We start from the raw sequence: 20208 nt of genomic DNA on the forward strand, positions 1-20208 counted from the left end.
ATTGAAAATGCTTGTGTGTTTTGACCAACTATAGAACTGGTCAAAATTTGTGAACATTAAACATAAAATAGTTGGAATTTCACAATTTTTTAAAACAGTTTTTGGATGTGTGTAAACTGCTGTGATTTTTAAAGGGTAGGAAGAGAAAATAAACTGTTCTTGTTTTCAAAATTAAAATCAGAAACAATGGGAGTAGATTTGATTGCACTGAGGACAAAAAACAGTCATTTTTCATTGGCACTTAGTAAAGAGGAAATATGTTATAAGAATGTTGTAAGTAGGTGCAGCGAAATTTGTCCATGTGCACAGAGGCAGAGCAAAGTTTATGCACCACATAGGTCTCGTCTAAACCCTATTTCACTGCTAGATTACAAGCTTCACTAGCAGCAAAGAAGTTATACACAAATAATATAGGCTATGCCTTCAGTGCAAAAAAAAAAAAGCTAACTCATGTTAGCTAACCCTTGTTAGCTAACATAGGTTAAAATATTTGTGAATACATAGCAGCTCAGCTCTTAACTGCTCAGATTAGCAGCTATAGGAGCCTATGGTTGAAACTGAGCTGCACACTCATTTAAAAGCCGAGTTGCCATGTCTTCAGTGCTATCTTAACCCTTGTTAGCAGAACTGAGAGCGAGAGAATGCATGCTGATGTGATGTGGCATAATGGCAATAGCCTCATGAGTTTGGAATGTCATTATTCATAGTGGTCAAAACCATGAGAGAGTTATATAGGTCGTGCCAAATTGGTACCCATAAAGCCTTTATACCACACCATTATGTATTCCGTATCAACCTCATATTTTACAGAAAAACTATTGCACAAATGTCTTCTGTCTATTTACTATTTTTCATCTCTCTGCCTGTAAAATCAGTTGCCTTGGTTACCTAGTGTCCAACTGCACAGACCCGAGAGGAAGAGACAATATATAACTCATACATTTTTAAAACTTCTAAAAATTGTATAAAAATAGCTTTTCCATGCATAAAAATGTTACTCCTTTAAAGTCTAATATCTGTGGACCTTCCATGGCTTCCAAGCAAGGAAAGCTTGGGATTTCCCATTTCTACTCCTGAACGGTCATGAGATACCAGACCTTAAACTTTCCCCTTGTCTGTCCAGGACTATTTCTTGTTCAGCTCCTCAGACAAAAGTAATTTTGGAGGGAAATTTTTACATTTAAGTGGCAAATGAAGTATTTCTCTTGCAAGCTGATTTGTAAACATTGGTGACTTTTTGAAGCTGCTCAGAAGTTTGGAATGTTAGAATAAGCCTTGGTGAAGGTGGATTAGGAATTGGGCAGGTAAGATCAAAGTACATGATAAATGCAATTTAGCACATGACTATTGCTACTATATGCTACAGTATAAATTTAATATAGTGCTTTTTTAAAATCTTGTAATCAAAATGCCCCATATTCTATCACATTGTCTTTAATTTGTACAATGTATTTATGGTAAAGTATAAGAGAGAAGTCTGAAATAAAAACCCAGATCTGACTACCCTGACCCAAAAATCAGGATCCAGATCTTCAGCATGACCTCCTTCTCTGTTACATATATAATCTATACACACACATTCCTGCACTCCCTGACTCTGGAAAGTTTTCAAATACTCTAAATTTTTCTGAAATTTTTCTGGAGAAAATATTGCATCTTATTGGTAGATCAAAATCCTTTCAAGTGCCATTTTAAAATGACTCTATTGAACTCAATGGGAGTTTAGCCATTGATTTTAGTGGAGTCAGCATTTCACCCATGGCTTATAAGTCCAGAGAACACAAGTATATTGTTGGAATAGTAGCCATTGGACTCAAACAGCCAGCAGACAGGAAAAACAGAAATACCTAATATACAACTAAGGAGAGATAGAACCAAGCAATTATGAGTTGGAGCCAGCAGATACATCCTGGAGAATTTAGGGTGTCAAATACATTTGTGTATGAAAATTGGAAGATTAAATTTTTCCTGAATGCAGGGTTCTTGTTTTCTATGTTTGGCCATGCTAGCCTACGTTCAGAAGTTTACCTGTAATTGTAGCAGTCAGTACTTCCTTATGTAGGTAGAAAGTTTGTTAATTTTTTCTTCTACTTACCAGATCTTTGTCTTTTCCAAGGATTATTAGAAGGTCATAATGATGTACACTATCTTCCCCCACAAAAAAAAATCTTTTAAGAAGGGGAACACTGATGCTGGTGCCCCAGCTACAGACAGAAGGACCTTCTGCTTAATGAAGATAGTAAGGAACACCTGACTTTTAAAAGATGATGCTAGAATTTATTTTAATACACCTGCTTCTGGACCATGTACTAGAGAGGATGAGGCAGAACTGGGAGACAGAGAGCCATTACTGGCTGCTAGCTGATAACACACACCTATGTGCTTTCTCTCCTTTCTCCTCTGAAAACCCCTTGCTGAAAAAAACATGGGTGTTGCCTCCCCAAAACCTGGCTGCCATGTGGCCAGCTGGCATATACAAAATTAAATCCCTCCAAGCCAAATCAGCTCATCTGTATGTCTGGCAAATCAGCTCATCTGCAGAACATGTATTATGTTACTATTTTAGGATTAGCTGGAGGTCAGGGATCCTTTAGAGAATCTCTAACATAGTTAAGAAACCTTTCTTCTTCTCGTTGCTCTACTTTCACCTCCTCTTCATGTTTCTCTGCTTGTTTCCATGCTAGGGAAGTGGTGCTGAATATTAATGAGACAAAATTGTCTGTCCCCATCCATCTTTTGGGGATAATTTTATCAAATGCAGGACCCCCCCCAGCCAACACTGGATATAAATACAAGGTGAGTCAAGCTATCCAATTATTGATGTCTTACATATGGATGTAAAAAAAGTCATAGGCAATGGTGCCTGAGCACCTTACAGCAAGAGAAATACTTGAATATGCAGCTACTTGGGTAGACAGATGTGTCTGAGCTGCATTCAGCACAACCCAGGGGGAGGGGGCATATGCCACCGTATGCCACCTTTGTAGCTCCTAGATTCTGGGACTAACCAGAAATGACTCCAGTCTCTGACACAGGATGGAGAGGCGCAAAGGCTGTTCTAACTTAAACCTGGCTGATCACTGCTCCACGATCTCCTTTGTCCTGGCAATGGCCCCTATGTCAGCTATGTATGCCAGCTTGTCACCATCTCCTGACACACTGGGAATTCACAAGTAATCAGTGGAGCCGATTTGCTGCCCGTTTTGTGCTATTAGAACAGTGTAAAATAGCACACCAGAATCTGGCCCTCAGTAACAGCATCTATCTGTCAAAATAAAAATGAGCTTTGGACATTTTGGCAGTTCCTCTCAGTATCTACATGGTCGTGTAGTATGCTATTTAACCATCCTTTGATTGTACTAAGCTGGGACAGTCATTTTGATTGGGAATCTCCTATTAGCTTTATGAGTGAGAGTGCTGCAGGTGGGCTACAATGAACTGACCTGACCCAAACCGCAATGGCTGAAAAATTGCATTGCCAGTGGTAATGATTTGTATGCACTTCTATAACCACCAACCATATACACACGTGATGAGATTTCAATGACAGATGCAATATTTTTCAATAACCAACAGAACTGACAGGGAGACATAGAGCAGACCTGCCTTCTAGATACAGTGGACCTGCTTCTTCTCCTGATTCTGCACCTTATGCAGCCACTTACACCTGTGTAAAATGAGTGCAAAGTGGGTCTAAAACATTACCAAATCAGAGGGTAGCTTCTTACACCTTTTTTGCGCTAGTGCACATGTCTATAAAGGGTGCATGGGAGTGGGGAATCAGGCCACTTAAACCTCATTGGAAAAATAGCCCACCCAACATCCATAGGCTGAATACTTTAGTCTACAAACAAGCAAAACGCCCATGAAGTTAATATAGACCCTATACTTAACTGATTAACTGGCAGATATAGCTTTTAAAAATTGGCAGTTTAGGTCATATTGCCACTGAAAATATGTCCTTCTTAATTTATTTTTACAATGGTGTAATGAGAAATAGCTAATTTTGGACATCTCAGATGGGATGAGCAGTCAACCTGTGGAACTCTTTGACAGAGGATGCTGTGAAGACCAAGAGTATAACAGGATTCAAAAAAGAACTAGATAAATGCATGGGGGATAGGTCCATCAATGCCTGGATGGGCAGGGATGGTGTCCCTAGCCTCTGTTTGCCAGAAGCTGGGAATGGACGACGGAGATGGATCACTTGATGATTACCTGTTCTGTTCATTCCCTCTGGGGCACCTGGCACTGGCCACTGTCAGAAGACAAGATACTTGGCTAGATGGACCTTTGGTCTGACCCACTATGGTTGTTCTTATGTCTCTTAATAGTTTACAATGGCAAAGATTTGCAACAGAATTCCACAAATTGTATAAAGTATAGAACAGCTTTATTCAGGGTAAGAGAAATATAATAGTCATGTTTTAAGTCTTGTAAAAGTACAGAGGGAAAAAGCTTTCTTTCTCATCCTCTTTTACCATTGCAATCCTGGAATTTACAAACCAGCACAGCTAGAAATTGCTAATTTTGTATTCAAATTCAGTGTAATTTTCTCAACAAAGAATATTTACACCAACAGCAAATGTAATTGACATAATTATCACAAACTGTATCCTGTCTAATATTTGGTTTATTAGCATATTTAGAATTAAAACATTAAGCAGATATTTCTCCAAAGTCATTATAATCACATATTTTTCTGAGGGGGCAGGAATTAATGGAATTTTTGCAGTTATTTTGAAAGCAGCTGCAACAATGTGCTGTATTTCCCTAAATCCTGTTAATTACTGTGCAGTCCTTAAGAAGATATCTTCCATTATTCTGGTGGAGGCTGAGAGTTTGATCCTGCAAGATTTATTTATGTAGCAACCTTTACTCAGGCATGCAATTGTATTGACTTTAATAAGATTACTTGCAAGAGTAAGAGAAGTAGGACCAAGCCCTTGGTGTGCTAATGTGAAATTCCTTTAAGCAACATATTAGATTTTGTTTAGCAAAGGGCAAACATTGTTCAGTTGGCCAAAGAACAAGCCTCACCACACTGCTTGCCAAAAAAAAATTACTTCCACTCCAATCTACAATAATACAGCCTGTACCTAATTAAAGCTGAAAAAAGATGTCCAGGTGGCCCAAGAGAAATGCTCTAATTTTTTTAATTGATAAATCTGATTGACAGAAATGAAAAAAAATGGCAAACCTCTTAAACAAAAGGGTATCTTCCTCTTACCACTATTTCTTATCCTAGATTTAAGACCATCAATACATATCTCCTGACCTGCAAAATGTACATAGACTGGCCCAGACTCCAAAGTCTGGATTCAGGTCCAGAGCTTTCTGTCTTCCCTGGAGAGAGGAAACTCCACAAGGAGTTCCCCTTAAACAACTCTCTAAGAAGTCAGGATTATGCACCGAAATGCCCCTAGGGACCTCTGTTTGGAGGAGAGGGATGTCCTGGCTGTATTCATTATTCTGAATAGTATCTGTGGAGTTGGTGAGGAGATTAGATGCCCTCTGCCTTGTCATATCTGAACACATCTCCACTCATTCCTTCACACTTTCTTCTTCCAGGGAAAGCCCTCTTTAGTGTCCCAGGACGCAGAGGGACAGTGTCATATGGGCTGCTGAAGCCCAACCAAACACAAAGAAGGGATGAGGAAGGCCTTTCCATTGCTGGATCTCAGGGGTGTAATCTAGCACTCAGTTTTTATTCAATCATCACTCAGGCATACACTCACTGACTACAGTGAGAGTTTTCTTCTAGGGGGAATTGAGTAATTTGGCTCAAGGAGCTGAGGAAAAAGCTGAGTACGCTAAGTCCCTCTACTTCTGACTACCAAGAAATGCCAAATGTGTGATATGAAACCAACCAGCTTTTCTTCCTTTTTGTAATTTTCTAAAGATCAAAACTCTGTACAGCATAGTGGGCACTCACCACTGCTACTCCACAGCGATGGGAATAAGACTGTGTACCTGCTTCTAAGAAAATGAAGCAGAGCTGAGGAGGAAATAGGAATTTCAGTCCGGTAAGAAATTCTGATATTTTGATGTTTGAAGCAGGACAAAAAGTTGAAATATTGAAACTTTATGGAGAATGACATGGTCTGAAAAATTTTGATTCAGAAATAGCAAAGCATTCCATTTTGGCACTTTTGATTGAAACTAAACCTTGTGATACTCCGAAATCAAAATATGTTATTTCAGTTTGTTGAATGGAACCAAAACATTTCATTTTGAGTCAGTTAAACATTAAACTGCATCTCCCTATAGGTGCTACATTGACTCAGGGTGTTGTCGTTTGGATGTCTGATGGCCCATTCTTCCATATGGGCTGGACTCCCTGGCCAGACTACATCGCCCAAGTCAAGTCAACAAACCAAAACATTTTGATTCACGTCAAACCAACTGCTTTGGTTTTCCCAAGGCGCAATATAAAAAATTCTGTGGAAATTTTTGATTTTGCAGAAACTATATTTTCAATTGAAAGATCATTTTAGAGGGAAGGCTCTTCAATAAGAAAATACCACACCTCTGTTAAATGCCTGGAGACAAGACTATTCAGCTTTTGATGGTATTGACTGTAATGTCCAGCGTGGAGTGGATCAGGGACCTGAAGCAGTCGGATGATAGCATGCAGAAGCTGATATTTTGAGTTAGATTACAGGTTCTGATATTACCCAACTATTAGGCCCCAGAAATTGGAATAGTATCCTAATCCAAGTATAAGTATCAGACTTTTTGCTCGTGCCTAGTCTGAATGAATACTGGTGGGTTTTTGTAACAAATGTTTGCTTCATATTTCATTTTCCAAACCCCCAGGAAATCCAGAAGAATTTAATTTGCTAGGAAACAAACCCAGCTGTAATTTAGTTTAAGGCTGTCTTCAAGGGACAGCAGAGTTATTAATGGCAGAAGTTTGCACCAACAAATTGCGCTGTATCGGTACATATTGATCCTAACGTTATTAAGACAGACTTATCTCCTTCACACGCCTGAAGAGTGAAAGTGTTTTTTTCAATTGTGCACTATAAACAAATTTGTCTTCTCCTTCTCCCTGGACTCCCTACATATTACAATAGAGACAGAAATAAAACAAAAAGGCATTACTGTACATTTCAATAACTTTTGGTATATATTGCATTAGCATCTAGCAACTGACCAGTCAAAGTCTGAACAGATGATATTTGAAGAAAGTTTCAGATTGTCATACAATGCAGCTTCCTGTTTTCATAGAAGGACAAAACCCTCAGGACAAGTTATTCAATATCCAGTACAGCTCCAAGGAGAAGCAGCAAAAGTGGCTATATTTCATCTTTGCTACTCTTGATGTTCAGGCCGCCAGTCCAGTCACAAGGAGCAATTTAGAGTAGCCTCAGGGCTTGTCTAGATTATGCCAGCTGCAGTGACTTCACAGGGGCTATTCCACAAACTGGGGATTGAGGGTGAGTGCACTGCATGCAGACCCCTTGTCCTTGGCCATGATCCTTATGCTGGCAGCTGCATGGAGAGATGACGTAGAGCTGTTATTGCTGTCTCTATGCCACTGGAAGATTCCCCTATGCAAGGAGAATCTTCAACTGTCCACTTGGATGGCTTTAAATTTGCTTTGAGACACTGGAGGGGCACAAATCAGATATAAGTGGACAAAGAATCTGCCCCTTATTGTTCAAACATGTATTGAAATTGAGCTGGTAAGACTTTGGAGAGCTTGAAGTTATGTACAAATCAGAGCAAAGCCCTGTTGTCTGGCTTGGCTCTGTGAGCCTAAACTGAAGCCAAGCTATTGGAAGTGACCCTACTGCATTGGAAAGAAAACAGACAGGGTGATATGTAAGGTTACAGTGACTACCAGGAAGTAGTCAAGCATTTTCACACACTCGGCTCTTTCTCATTCATAGACACAAAGCTGAAGAAAAGCCAAGAAACTAGTACAGGCATTAAACCTTACATTCTCTGTGTGCCTCTGGGTCCCAAAACTCACTGGGTCTCATTCTCTGCTGCTTGTATCTAGTGTAGTCATGTGCACCTGTGCAAAGTGGATTTAAAATGCTACCAAATTGTCATGATATCATTGTATACCTACGCTGCACAGGTGAAAATGACTGCTGATTGTGAAAGGCAGCCAAAAAACAGTCCTATTATGTTTCTCCTTAAAAATAAATATATGTATTTAATAAGTTCATTGTTGCTTTGAATGTGCAAAATTTCACAATTTCAGAATTTCACAAGGAAAGCACAATAACCAAGTATGATGAAAGTTCACTATTTCTTGTTGCTTAGATCCACTTCTGTGTTCCATCTATTTCTAAAATTTTGTAGACAGCTGGCGGTGGGGAAGCCTACATGGAAAACCCCCAAAGGGTACTGCCAGAATGCATATTATTTTCAATATACATTATTTTTGCAATTTTGAATCTTTAAGCCCAGATCCTCAGTTGATGCGAGCTGACATTGCACCCTGGTCTTCCGTGCATCTACACCAGTTTACACCAGCTGAGGATCTGGCTGAAAAGCCCACATCCAAGATTCAAACATGTCTGAACTTTTACATGAAACAAAAAGAAATGTTCAACCCTCAAACTCAGTGAAATGATGGTAGAGTGCCTCACACAATCTTACTGAAGAGGATAATTCAAACTTGTTTGCCTATTAGTACTGTCACCTGGATTGCAAAGCTGATTGGATGAACAAAAGGAAGAATAGTAATAAAACAGTCAAGTATTGAATTGGAGGGACATTGGCTGGCATTTGGCTGCCCTAGCTTAACTGCAGCATGTGTACTCATAGAATATCAGGGTTGGAAGGGACCTCAGGAGGTCATCTAGTCCACCCCCCTGCTCAAAGCAGGACCAATCCCCCATTTTTGCCCCGATCCCTAAATGGCCCCCTCAAGGATTGAACTCACAACCCTGGGTTTAGCAGGCCAATGCTCAAACCACTGACCCCTCCCCCCGCATACTCCTGCATATGCATTTCAAATTGTGCTATGTATCCAATGTATTTGCTCTTCCTTTTCTCTCCTTGACTGTATATCTCAGTGTCTCAGTCCTCCCTTTTCCCCTCATGTTTTTCTATTGTGTATAACTTTTCCAACTTTCCTTCTCTCTCCCTCCACCTCCCTCCTCCCTGTTATGGCCTTGAAATCCAATAAGCCAGTCCCAGCATTTAAGTTTACTAAAGATTTTATTTGACTAACAAACAATGAGAAAATAAAGTCACTCTTACATGTGCACACATGCATGAAGTTTGTAGTGTGGGAGAGTTTCAACCAGTAAGGCTTCTTTGTTAAACTCTGCATCCAGAACACTCCAGGCCTTAAACGCGAAGCAGGATTTAGCCCCTGGGGGGTCTAGAGGTCTATTAAATTGTAGAACACTTTTTCCATGAGGTGTAGCTAAGACCCATTACTTGAGACATTTAAACCTAGACTGGAAAAAGCACTGGAACTAAACTGTAGGGAGCAATTCTGCACCAGCAGGGGTATGAACTAGCTAACTTATTTTGTTTTTCTATCTCTAATTCCTGTGATTAGCAGAATTAACTTTTGAGAAAAATATTAAAAGAAATAAATATCCCAGATCCTCAGCTGGTGTAAATTGGCTGTGTCATGTTTCGCCAGCTGAGGATCTAGCCCATACACATAGCTTGACCGAACCAGAACTATGAGGAGATATGATAACCATTTTCAAGTGTTATCTATGAAGCATACAGACATCAAGTGTGGAGATGAGTTGTGATCCAAGATCCTGTCATTAGACAAAACATTTGCAGTTGTAACTGTTCTGTGGCTGCATAGCTTTGAGCCTTTTCCATAGATGCTGCCATCCATTTTCCTGCCTCAGCAGGGAGGTGGCCTACATGATCTTATAGATCTTTTCCATCTCTATGATAAAGAGAAATCAGAACAGAAAGTCATTTTGCATTGGAAGTGGGGTCAGCAACACTGGATCTCAATTTTAGGTACGTTTCAGAGTGGCAGCCATGTTAGTCTGTATCCGCAAAAAGAACAGGAGTACTTGTGGCACCTTAGAGACTAACAAATTTATTAGAGCATGAGCTCTAATATGCTCTATATGCCATCATATGCCAGCAATGCCCCTCTGCCATGTACATTGGCCAAACCGGACAATCTCTACGCAAAAGAATAAATGGACACAAATCTGACATCAGGAATCATAACATTCAAAAACCGGTAGGAGAACACTTCAACCTCTCTGGCCACTCAGTAAAAGACTTAAGGGTGGCAATTCTGCAACAGAAAAGCTTCAGAAACAGACTTCAACGAGAAACTGCTGAGCTTGAATTAATATGCAAACTAGATACCATTAACTTGGGTTTGAATAGAGACTGGGAGTGGCTGGGTCATTACACATTGAATCTATTTCCCCATGTTAAGTATCCTCACACCTTCTTGTCAACTGTCTAAATGGGCCATCTTGATTATCACTGCAAAAGTTTTTTTCTCCCGCTGGTAATAGCTCATCTTAATTAATTAGCCTCTTACAGTTTGTATGGCAACTTCCACCTTCTCTGTATGTATATGTATATATATATATCTTCTTACTATATTCCATTCTATGCATCCGATGAAGTGGGCTGTAGCCCACGAAAGCTTATGCTCTAATAAATTTGTTAGTCTCTAAGGTGCCACAAGTACGCCTGTTAATTTTAGGTAAGGTTCAACATCTATGTCAAGCAAATGTGTGGACACATGTCGTTTGAGTTTTAACTTAACTAGCATGTTTTTTTAATTTTATTGCCAATCAACGTCAAGAGAAGTGGAGAGGAAGATCAGTAGAATACTGTCAGATAAGGGGCTGCAGGTTTTCCATCTTCATTAGAACATCCTGGACATTGTAGCCAGTATAAGGAAATAGGGTTATGGGGGCTCAGAGTAATGTGACAGCTCTGAAGCAACAAAGATAGTAGAAAGAAAAAGACAGTCTCACACATACATACACAGTTGGATGCTTCTGTCTCCCAGTTTTCTCATCTGGAAGGAAAATGCCCCCCTTCCCCTTCCTGTGTTACGGACCTGGGTCTGTTCTCTATCTTTTGTCACCCACTCTGGTTAAAGTGGTATTACAGGTTCTTCTTTAGAGCAGGGGTTCTTAACCTTTTTCTTTCTGAGGCTCCCCCAACATGCTATAAAAATTCCCTGGCCCATCTGTGCCACAACAACGTTTTCTGGCCCTCCCCACAGCTTCAGCCTTGCTGTGGTGGGGCCTGGGCCTCAGCCCCACTGCAGCTTGGCACTTGGGCTTCAGTGGCGAGGCTCTGGCTTCAGCTTTCTGCCCTGGGCCCCAGAAAGCCTAACAGCAGCCCTGCTTGACAGATCCTCCTGAAAGCTGCTCATAAACCCCCCAGGGGGTGCAGACCCCCAGTTGAGAACCGCTGCTTTAGAGCTTACAGTTATAGACCTTAGTTAGAGTCCACTTGTTCTCCTGGCCATCATAATAGCGGAACAAGAAAGCCAGGCAAATGGTGGTACAGAAACCAAATACATTTTATTCAAATCAGTAAGCAAATGACTGGTGACTTTTCCCTATGATAAAAAGACTGACCCTGATCCCATTGAAGTCAGTGGGATTTTTGCCATAGGTTTCTGTGAGATCTGGATCAGGCCCAAGATTTAGAAACTGTTGGGAGAAAAAGAACTGCTCTTGTAAATAGATCTGGTTGGGATTTTTTTTATAAGATGTTTTTCCATCAGAAAATGCCAGTTAAGTGAAAACTGACACTGTTTGCGGAAACAGATCAATGTCAACAAAGTTGTCATCTAGAAGGTTTCTCAGGCCCAGGATAGAATTTCTGGATTTGACAGGAAAGTGAGAGATACTAAGATAGTATGGGGGAGGGGACTGACCCAGGTGGTGAGAGCTCAAGCTCTGCCTGATTCAAAATAGGGGCTTGAAGCTGGGTTTCCTATATACCAGGTGAGGGTCCTAACTACTGAGCTATTGTGTGCTTAGTTGCTCGCTCTCAAAGGGCTCCATTTCACTCCAATGCAGAACAAACATAAAATTTCAAAACCTCATAATTCTTTTACTAAATGGAATGCTTGTTTTCCAGAAACTTGACTACAAGATAACGTGTCTTCATGACAATTAATCAGTTTCCAACATTGTAACCTACTAATCCTCATCAGACTCAGGCATGGAGGGAATCTGTTTATTTTTTTTCCCTTTAGAGTTGCACCCGTTTGTAGTTATTCTCTCACAAGCAAATGGAAAGATATAAAACCCAGCAATAAATCTCTAAGTAGTGAAATGTAGTCAATAGTAATACACTGATATGGTGTTGAAATGTGCAGAAATTACACACCTGGCAGGAAGATTCATGCTTTTCTTTTTAAACAACATGGTCACCAGTCTCTCAAACTTCAGCAGAACTTGACTTCCAATTTTCTAACTTTTAAGGGATATTTTAAGAGTTGCCTGAGCATGTTCTGATGCCATGCTGAAGAAGAAAGTAGGCAAACTGACAGGTCTAACACATACTGTTCTCCCTTTTCCCTCCCCTTTTGAGCTGCAGTTTGCCATCCAGCTAATAAATGGGTGTAAATTAAAATTAAAAAGTTATCTTCCTGTGCTTTCCTTCCCCCGCATCCCCAATCTATGCAAACTGCAGAATTCCGCCCTATATTATCGCTGCAGTTTGCATAAATATTTATTTTCTCCTGATTTTGGCTACAGACAATTGGCTGCACTGAGGTAGGTGGGGGGGGGGGAGAGAAATGAAGAATAAGTTGCAGAAGGCAGTCCCCAAAGAATTTTAGCTGCTCAGCCAGATTTCCTCCTGGATCTTCACACAGTGCAAGGCAGCTAGTTCAATCATTAAAAGGGAAGGGTACAGCTTGTACTCCCTCTCCTCATGTACACCCAGCTTTGCTAGGCGTTGTGGAGGGGTTAAGATATCATGGCCCTGCCCTTTCAGTTCCTTCAGGGAGGTTAGTTTCCACTCTAGTGTTTGTATTCCATGCCTGGATTATGCTTGGAGCTGGGAAAATAATGGATTTTTTTAGTTTGCTGGCAATGCCATAAAACTGGGGGAGGGGATCATTTTAGATCTAACTGAAAAAAAAATCATGTTGGGTTAAACTAAATGTTTTCTTTCAACAAAATTTAAACATTATGTTTTGATTTTAATCACCGTAAGCTTTTAATTTTTTAAAAATAAAATTAAAGGACTTTTTGAAACAAAAAGTTGTTTTGAACCAAAAAAAATCAAAACATTTTGTTTAGAAAATGTCAAAATGAAATGGTGTTTTTTTTCTGGATTGTGTGTGTGTGTTGTTGTGAAGGGGAGAAGGAGGAGGTTGACCAAAACAATTTGGCAAAACAGACACAAATTCACAACACACTTTAGTGTGACCAAATCTGCATTTTTCACAAAATCATTTTGGCTGAAAAATTTTACCCAGCTCTAACTATGCTGTTGCAAGCATATCAGAGAAGGAAGGCTCCTTGTACCTGAGCTATCTCAACTTCTGTACCTGGACAAGGCCAGCCTCAGTCTGGTCCTTTATATGTCTTTTAAAAAATCATCAAGACAAATCCTGGCGAAAGCTGTTTCCAAGCTGCCACACCTATTTCAGCTAACGCTTCATCACAGAAACAGCTGCAGGGCTGAATGACAGTGCTCATGTTTTGGGGGACTGCAACATCTTGCATGACCTTTAATGGGAGACTTCTGCTCATGCCTAGGTCTGGATCTCAGATTCCTAACGATAGCCTCACATTTAATACTGGAGACAAATGTGCCCAGGACTGTTGTAAAAACCGTGTGATGAACTGTCTCCAGTGAACCCTCATACCATAATAAAATGTCAGCGTGACCAGACATCACCCATGAAGTGTCACATAATTAAATGTCTGTGATGAGATGCTGTGATTCCACTGATGTGTGTCAAGTTTATGCCAGATTTGAGTCTAAAGGCTCAGTGGTAGAGCTGTTCAGAACTCTTAGGTGTGAATAATTTATCTGATGTATTTTGGCATTTTTTCTGTGAATAATTTATTCACAATTTTTTGTCATTAGTTGACCAGCTCTATTTAATGGCAAGAAGCTAGAAAACTCTAAGGAAATCAGTCTGAAATTCTTGGGCCTGACCAAAAACCCATTGGAGACAACTGACAAGCTCCCATTGATCCAAGGATCAGGCCCTTATTGAACAATTATTTTGGGACAGATTTACAAAGATATTTAGGTGCCTAAAGATGCAAATAGGTGCCCAGTGGGATTCTCAAAAGTGCCTAAGCAGGTTAGGTGCTGAACTCCCATGGAAATCAATGGGGCTTAGACACCTATCCTGCTCAGGTACTTTTGAAAAATCCCACCTCCAGGGCCGGAGTTCCCATTAGGCACACTAGGCATGTGCCTAGGGACACCGGTATTCTAGGAGCCCTACAAATCCAAATTTTGTTGTTCCTGGGTCCTGGCAGGGAGCGGGGCCAGCTGAGGGGCAGACAGCCCCACGCAGCCCTGCTTAAGGGCTCCTTGCTCAGCCTGGCTGACAGCGTCACCTCCCAGCAGGGCTGGTGAGTGCCGCCGGGGGGCAAGACTTGGGAGAATGGATCTCTGGGGGAAATTGTGGGAGGGTTCTGTGCAGAGGGAGTGGAGGACGCTGGGCAGTGGGGGGATTGTGTGGGCCACTGGGAAGTTGTGGGGGGCGGGGTCTGTGCAGGGGGCACTGGGCAGTGCGGGTGTCTGTGGGAAAAGGGGCACTGGGTGGTGGGGCACCTAACGTTAAAAGTGCACGGTGCTCTGCCGCCACAGGTGATGGTGGTGGTGGCGGGGCTCCGAGCCCCTGTGCCTGGGGCGCCCAAAGTGTAAATCCGGTCCTCCCCACCTCAACACCTCTCTGTATCTTTAGGCATCTAAATACCTGGCTCTGTGTGACTAGTAACTCGATTTTTTTTCCCCTATACACACATAGAGATAGACCCCAAATGAGGACTTGACTCAGCAGCGCAATGCCAAACTTTGGGCACCCTGCTGCCTGGTGGAATCCTAAGCCCCAAAGGAGATGCCCGGGCTCCCAACACAGTGTATGAGGAGAGTTAGGCACCTCTGGGTGAAGTGCACAAAAGCTGAGCAGGGAGCTGCCTAAGCTGGCCAATACAAAATGCTTCTGACTGGTGTGTGGGCTAAGCCCCACCACGCGATGGTGCCTATCGCTGCTTAGGATTCACAGCTATGAACCTGCTCTTGGAGTTAGTCGCTTACGCCAGGTCAGACCTTTCACACACACAGAAAACCTGAGGAGGCAGCACTGGAGCCCCCTTTATGTGCCAGTGGTTTGAGCAGGCACCCAGGCTGTGGGAGATGGGTTCAAATCCCAACCCTGCCCGCTATGGAGCAGGGACTTGAACCCAGGGTCTTCCACAGGAGTACCCTAAACAGTGCCCTATGGCCAGCTCAAGCCCTCCTGGTGAAGTGGTTCCACTCTGGATGACACCTAAATATTCATTGGGCCAGAGAGAGCAAGCACAAGTGTTTCCATATCCCAGTGGTTAAGACACTCCCCTGGCGTATGGGGGAGTCCGGTTCCAGTCTCTGCTCAGCTCTATAGGTAGGTATTTCCATACTGAGTGGAGCAGCGTCAAGAGGCAAGACTGAGAGAGCCCGGCCCTGGATCCCCGCGGTTAGGACTCTCCCTATAGGACAGGGGTGGGCAAACTATGGATCGGTGGCCGCATCCAGCCCTCTAGATGTTTTAATCTGGCCCTTAAGCTCCTGCAGGGGTGTGGGGTCTGGGGCTTGCCCCACTCCGTGTGGCTCCTAGAAACAGTGGCATGTCCTCCCTCCAGCTCATACATGTAGGGGCAGCCAGGGGGCTCTGCATGCTGCCCCCGCTCCAAGCGCCACCCCAGCAGCTCCCATTGGCCGGGAACTGCAGCCAATTGGAGCTGCAGGGGTGGCGCCTGTGGACAGGGCAGCACACAGAGTTGCCTGGCTGCGTCTCCACATGGAAGCCAGAGGAGGGACATGGCTGCTGCTTCTGGGAGCTGCTTGAGGTAAGTGCCACCTTGAGCCTGCACCCCTGACCACCTCCCACGCCCCATCCCCCTTCCCCAGCCCTGATCGCCCTCCAAACCCCTCGATCCCAGCCCAGAGCACGATCCTGCACCCCAACCCCTCATCCCCAGCCCCACCCCAGAACCCGCACCCCCAGCCAGAGCCCTCACCCCCTCCTGCACCCCAACCCCGAATTTCATGAGCATTCATGGCCCGCCATACAATTTCCATACCCAGATGTAGTCCTCGGGCCAAAAAGTTTGCCCACCCCTGCTCCAGAAGGTGGGAGACCTCCATTCAAATCCCCGCTCCCCATTAGGCAGGGTGGGGATTGTGAACCCCAGTCTCACACATCCTGGGTGAATGTCATGACCAATGAGTATTAATGGGGGCACAACCACTGTTTCCTGTGTTTTTGTGGGGCCCAGTCCAGTAGATGTACTCACAGGGTATGTCTACACTACACTGGCTTGGGCTAAGGGGCTGTTTAATTGCAGTGTAGACGTTTGGGCTCAGGCTGCAGCCTAAGTTCTGGGAACCTCACACCTTGCAGGGTCCTGGAGCCTGGGATCCAGCCTGTGCATGAATGTCTGTACAACAATTAAACAGCTCCTTAGCCTGAACCCCACAAGCCTGAGTCAGCTGGCACGGGCCAGCTGTGGGTGTCTAACTGCAGTGTAGTCATACCCGGCCTAAGATGACCTGTGAGCAAGCGAGATAGGTGGGGGAAGGCCTAGTTTGTGAATCCTTTTGGTTCTTAGGCATGAGCTAGGTACCGGGCTACAGTACCTAGGCAGCTGTGTGCATGCTCAGTGGTGGAAATTTAGGCAGCAGCTGTGCAGGCATGTTGAGGATCTAAATTTTGCATTTAGGCACCTTTAGGTGCCTAAATACTTTTGTGGATCTAGCCCTTAGTGTCATAAACAAATTTGCAGGTGTCAATACTCCACAGTAAAGTCTTGTTGCTTTTTTCTTTAAAAACTCTATCTCTTCCCCAAAAACCATGTTAAATGTAGAGACATTTAAATATGGCATGATTATATTGATGACTATTTTATGCTCTTCAGCTTATTTCAGGAATTGATTTGTAATCATGTGGCCAGAAAGGGGAAACAAAACAGATGAATTTTGTGCAGCAGTAATATGAAAAATAAAACAAGGTGCAGCAAATGGGGTTTGAAGGGTCTCATTTTTGTTCAGTTCAGGGGTCTCTAAGCCTGCATTCTAAGCTCCAGTAACAGTGTGACAATGATTAGCATAAAAAAATACAATCGCTGGACCATCCTCACCATCCTCCCTGCTTTCCCTCTCCCACTTCTGGATATTTGATAGCCATATTTGAGTCTGGCTTTTCAGTCATATTATCCTCTGATTTCATGGTGGATAACAAAAGGATCTGGTGCAAATATATATCTTAAACATTTCCAGTTCAGACAAAATCCATCAGAAGCCACATCAGGAGTCTAAACATTGCACACTCACACAACTAAAGTGATTGTCTTCTGCCAGTCTTTCTTTTCGACTAGGTTCTTTTAACCAGAGCCCTTCTAATTAAGATAACCTGGGCTGCTCCATTTGTTTTTCTGTCCTGAGAGGGTAATAATCAACTAAAGAATAGTTAAAGGCATTCTTCCTGAGTGCAGTTTGTGAAATAAGTTCTCCAAGTCTTACCATTTTCTGTATGACAATGACAGCAGCTCTGTCCCTCGAAGCATCAATGATAGAGTTAAAAATTGTTAAATAGACACTCGGCAGGGGCTTGAGAAATGTACTGGGAAGGAAAGCAGTATCCTCTGTGATGGGGACTTGCTAGAAGTGCTATTTTGTGTGGGACAGGGAAGTATATTAATAAAAATATGGGATCCCAGTTGTTGTATAGATGTGATGACTTTGATGCTCATGGGAACTCTTCGCTTATTGATTACAGAAAGGAGAGGTTACGTCAAAGAGGGGAACTTAATGTAAACTATTGTACTGTGAACTTCTGTACGAACAGCTGCTGAAACGGCAATGTAATACAAAACTGCCTTGGCATGATACAGATGTAGACAATAATAATCAACCTGTCATCGTTTTACATTAGGAAAAGTTAACATTTTACCAGAATAATGATGCCATAGCAGACAAAGTATTTCTGTTAATGCATGTGACAAAGGGCTACTTTGTATATAAAAGCTACAATATGAACGGTATCCCGTTTATTCTAATGTAGACATCCAATCAGCAGATGAAAGGCTGTGGGGTTACTGATGCCTTATCTCAGGATTCTATGCACATTACACATAGCAGGAACACAGCATGAGGATTCCCCATTTGTTAGCCTGTTCAGGTATGCATAATGTGAATGGAAATATGCCTGCCGTGTGACCCTTTTGCAAAGACCACTATACTACGTCTCTCCTTATGTCTCCTCATGGTGTTTATATCACAAGTCAGTCATTTAAGATATGGTGGAAAACATAGCAATAGCCGTAGGCAGAAACATACTTTGTATGGTTGTTAATTTTGCCCTGGCTGCCAAGAAAGGAACACCCATCTGTCAAAAAGACAGTGATAAAAAAGAAGCCTCCAAAAATAAGTGCTAAGTAAGACATAATTACAACTAACTCAATTGATTTGGGATGAGGTAAAGAGCAGAACTATAGAAATCAGGGTTTTACTAGCTGAACTTGCCCGGCATTTGGAATGAATATGCTTTTTAAAATAAAAATATTGGCTTGTCACTGCCAAACTCTTTCACTGCAAATAGAGTAAGTGTAGTGACTGAATTTTCAGGTTTCTTTTTCGAAATACACAAAGGTCCTTTCATGCTTGATGTTATTTGCATTTTTCCTTTGCTGGTTATAAGGACAAGTGTAGATGTAATCCTTCCCAGGACAATAGCTACCCAGTTCGTAGCACTGGCAAACTACAAACAAGGCATTTTTCAAATGAGGTTTATACTTTAATATCTAACTTTTACACCACTGACCTCTCAGCTCACTTCTTCTACATTGAACAAAAACATAAAATGAAACCTTAAAAGATGATAAAGCTTGTCTTATTTTATATCTCCAAAGTATCATGCACACCTATGGAGCTATACTTAGTAATAGATAACAAGAATTAATAATAGTCGTTGTTAGAAACTGATGTATTTCACATTTCACAGCCAGAAATCAGACATTTCATATGTCTGCAGGCTATGCTACAAGGTACTGTGTAATCTCATTCTGTTTTTAATTAAGTAAAAAAATAAGAACTACCTGATCATTTCCAAACAATCTTATTTATAAAAGTATAATATTTAGCTCTGGGTGCTTTACATATTCAAACAAAGCATTATATAATCCTGTTAACTACATGTATTCATTGATGTACTCAATTATGAATGTCTTCATTTCTCAAACTTTTCATTCCATCGTTGATTTAAATTGACTTTAAAAAAACTCATCTCATTTTTCTTAAGCTGCATTTCCCCCTGTTACTGGTGTTATTCCTGCTTCAGATTCCTACATCTCTCTCTCCCCAGATAATAGGTTTATCCACTCACCTCACTCATATTTGTTTTGAAATGACAGCTCACAGATTTCCACTTCCTCACAACAGGGAGACTGTACAAAAGCTCTTTCCACTGTTCCTGGCTTTTCTCTTAAAAAGGGCTGCCCAGTGGCATCATGCCGCTAGTAAACCAATAAGATGCATTCACCTGCTGAACTCCTCAGCATGCATCCGAGAGCACAAAGGGCCACCTAGTGGTACAAACTGAAAAGCAGATTCAAACTCCAGGTTGGGTTGTTCCAACTAATGGAATATTCATAGTTCAGGATCATTGATAAGGGGGAAATATGTGATGAGAACTGAAAAAATAGTGAGTGTGAAATGTTTCTTTGAATTGTAAGATGCAACTATGTCACCTAGTGACAAATGAAAATATTCAAAAACGTATCATCTGTAACAAAAGGAGCGAAGAGACAGCAAACCAGTTTATAAATCAATATTCCTGAAAACAAGAGTGTCTGTGCTGTCCCATATTTCTATATGCATATATTCATTACCATCTCATACTTCCTGCACATATCCAGCTTCTCTGTGTGTGTCTGTGTGTGTTTCTTGGAAGAATGAATTAGGCACCTGCCTCACTGCACGCAAAGCGGTTAGTGGTGGTGCCCATCTTACAACTTTTATAGCCCAATGGTTAGAACACTT

At 41.9% G+C, this 20208-nt stretch overlaps 1 protein-coding gene across 1 annotated transcript in view; it reads right to left on the minus strand.

The window, feature by feature from the left end:
* Positions 1 to 19663, minus strand: part of PCP4 (Purkinje cell protein 4) — a 68086-nt gene extending 48423 nt beyond the window's left edge. The window contains exon 1 of the mRNA XM_084613848.1: positions 19553 to 19663. Coding sequence (XP_084469974.1) covers positions 19553 to 19561 — 9 coding nt within the window. The 5' untranslated portion in view covers positions 19562 to 19663. The remainder of the gene's footprint in view (positions 1 to 19552) is intronic.
* Between the last annotated feature and the right edge of the window lie 545 nt (positions 19664 to 20208).

Source organism: Lepidochelys olivacea (genome assembly GCF_965140295.1).
Source record: "Lepidochelys olivacea isolate rLepOli2 genome assembly, chromosome: 1".
NCBI lineage: Eukaryota > Metazoa > Chordata > Testudines > Cheloniidae > Lepidochelys > Lepidochelys olivacea.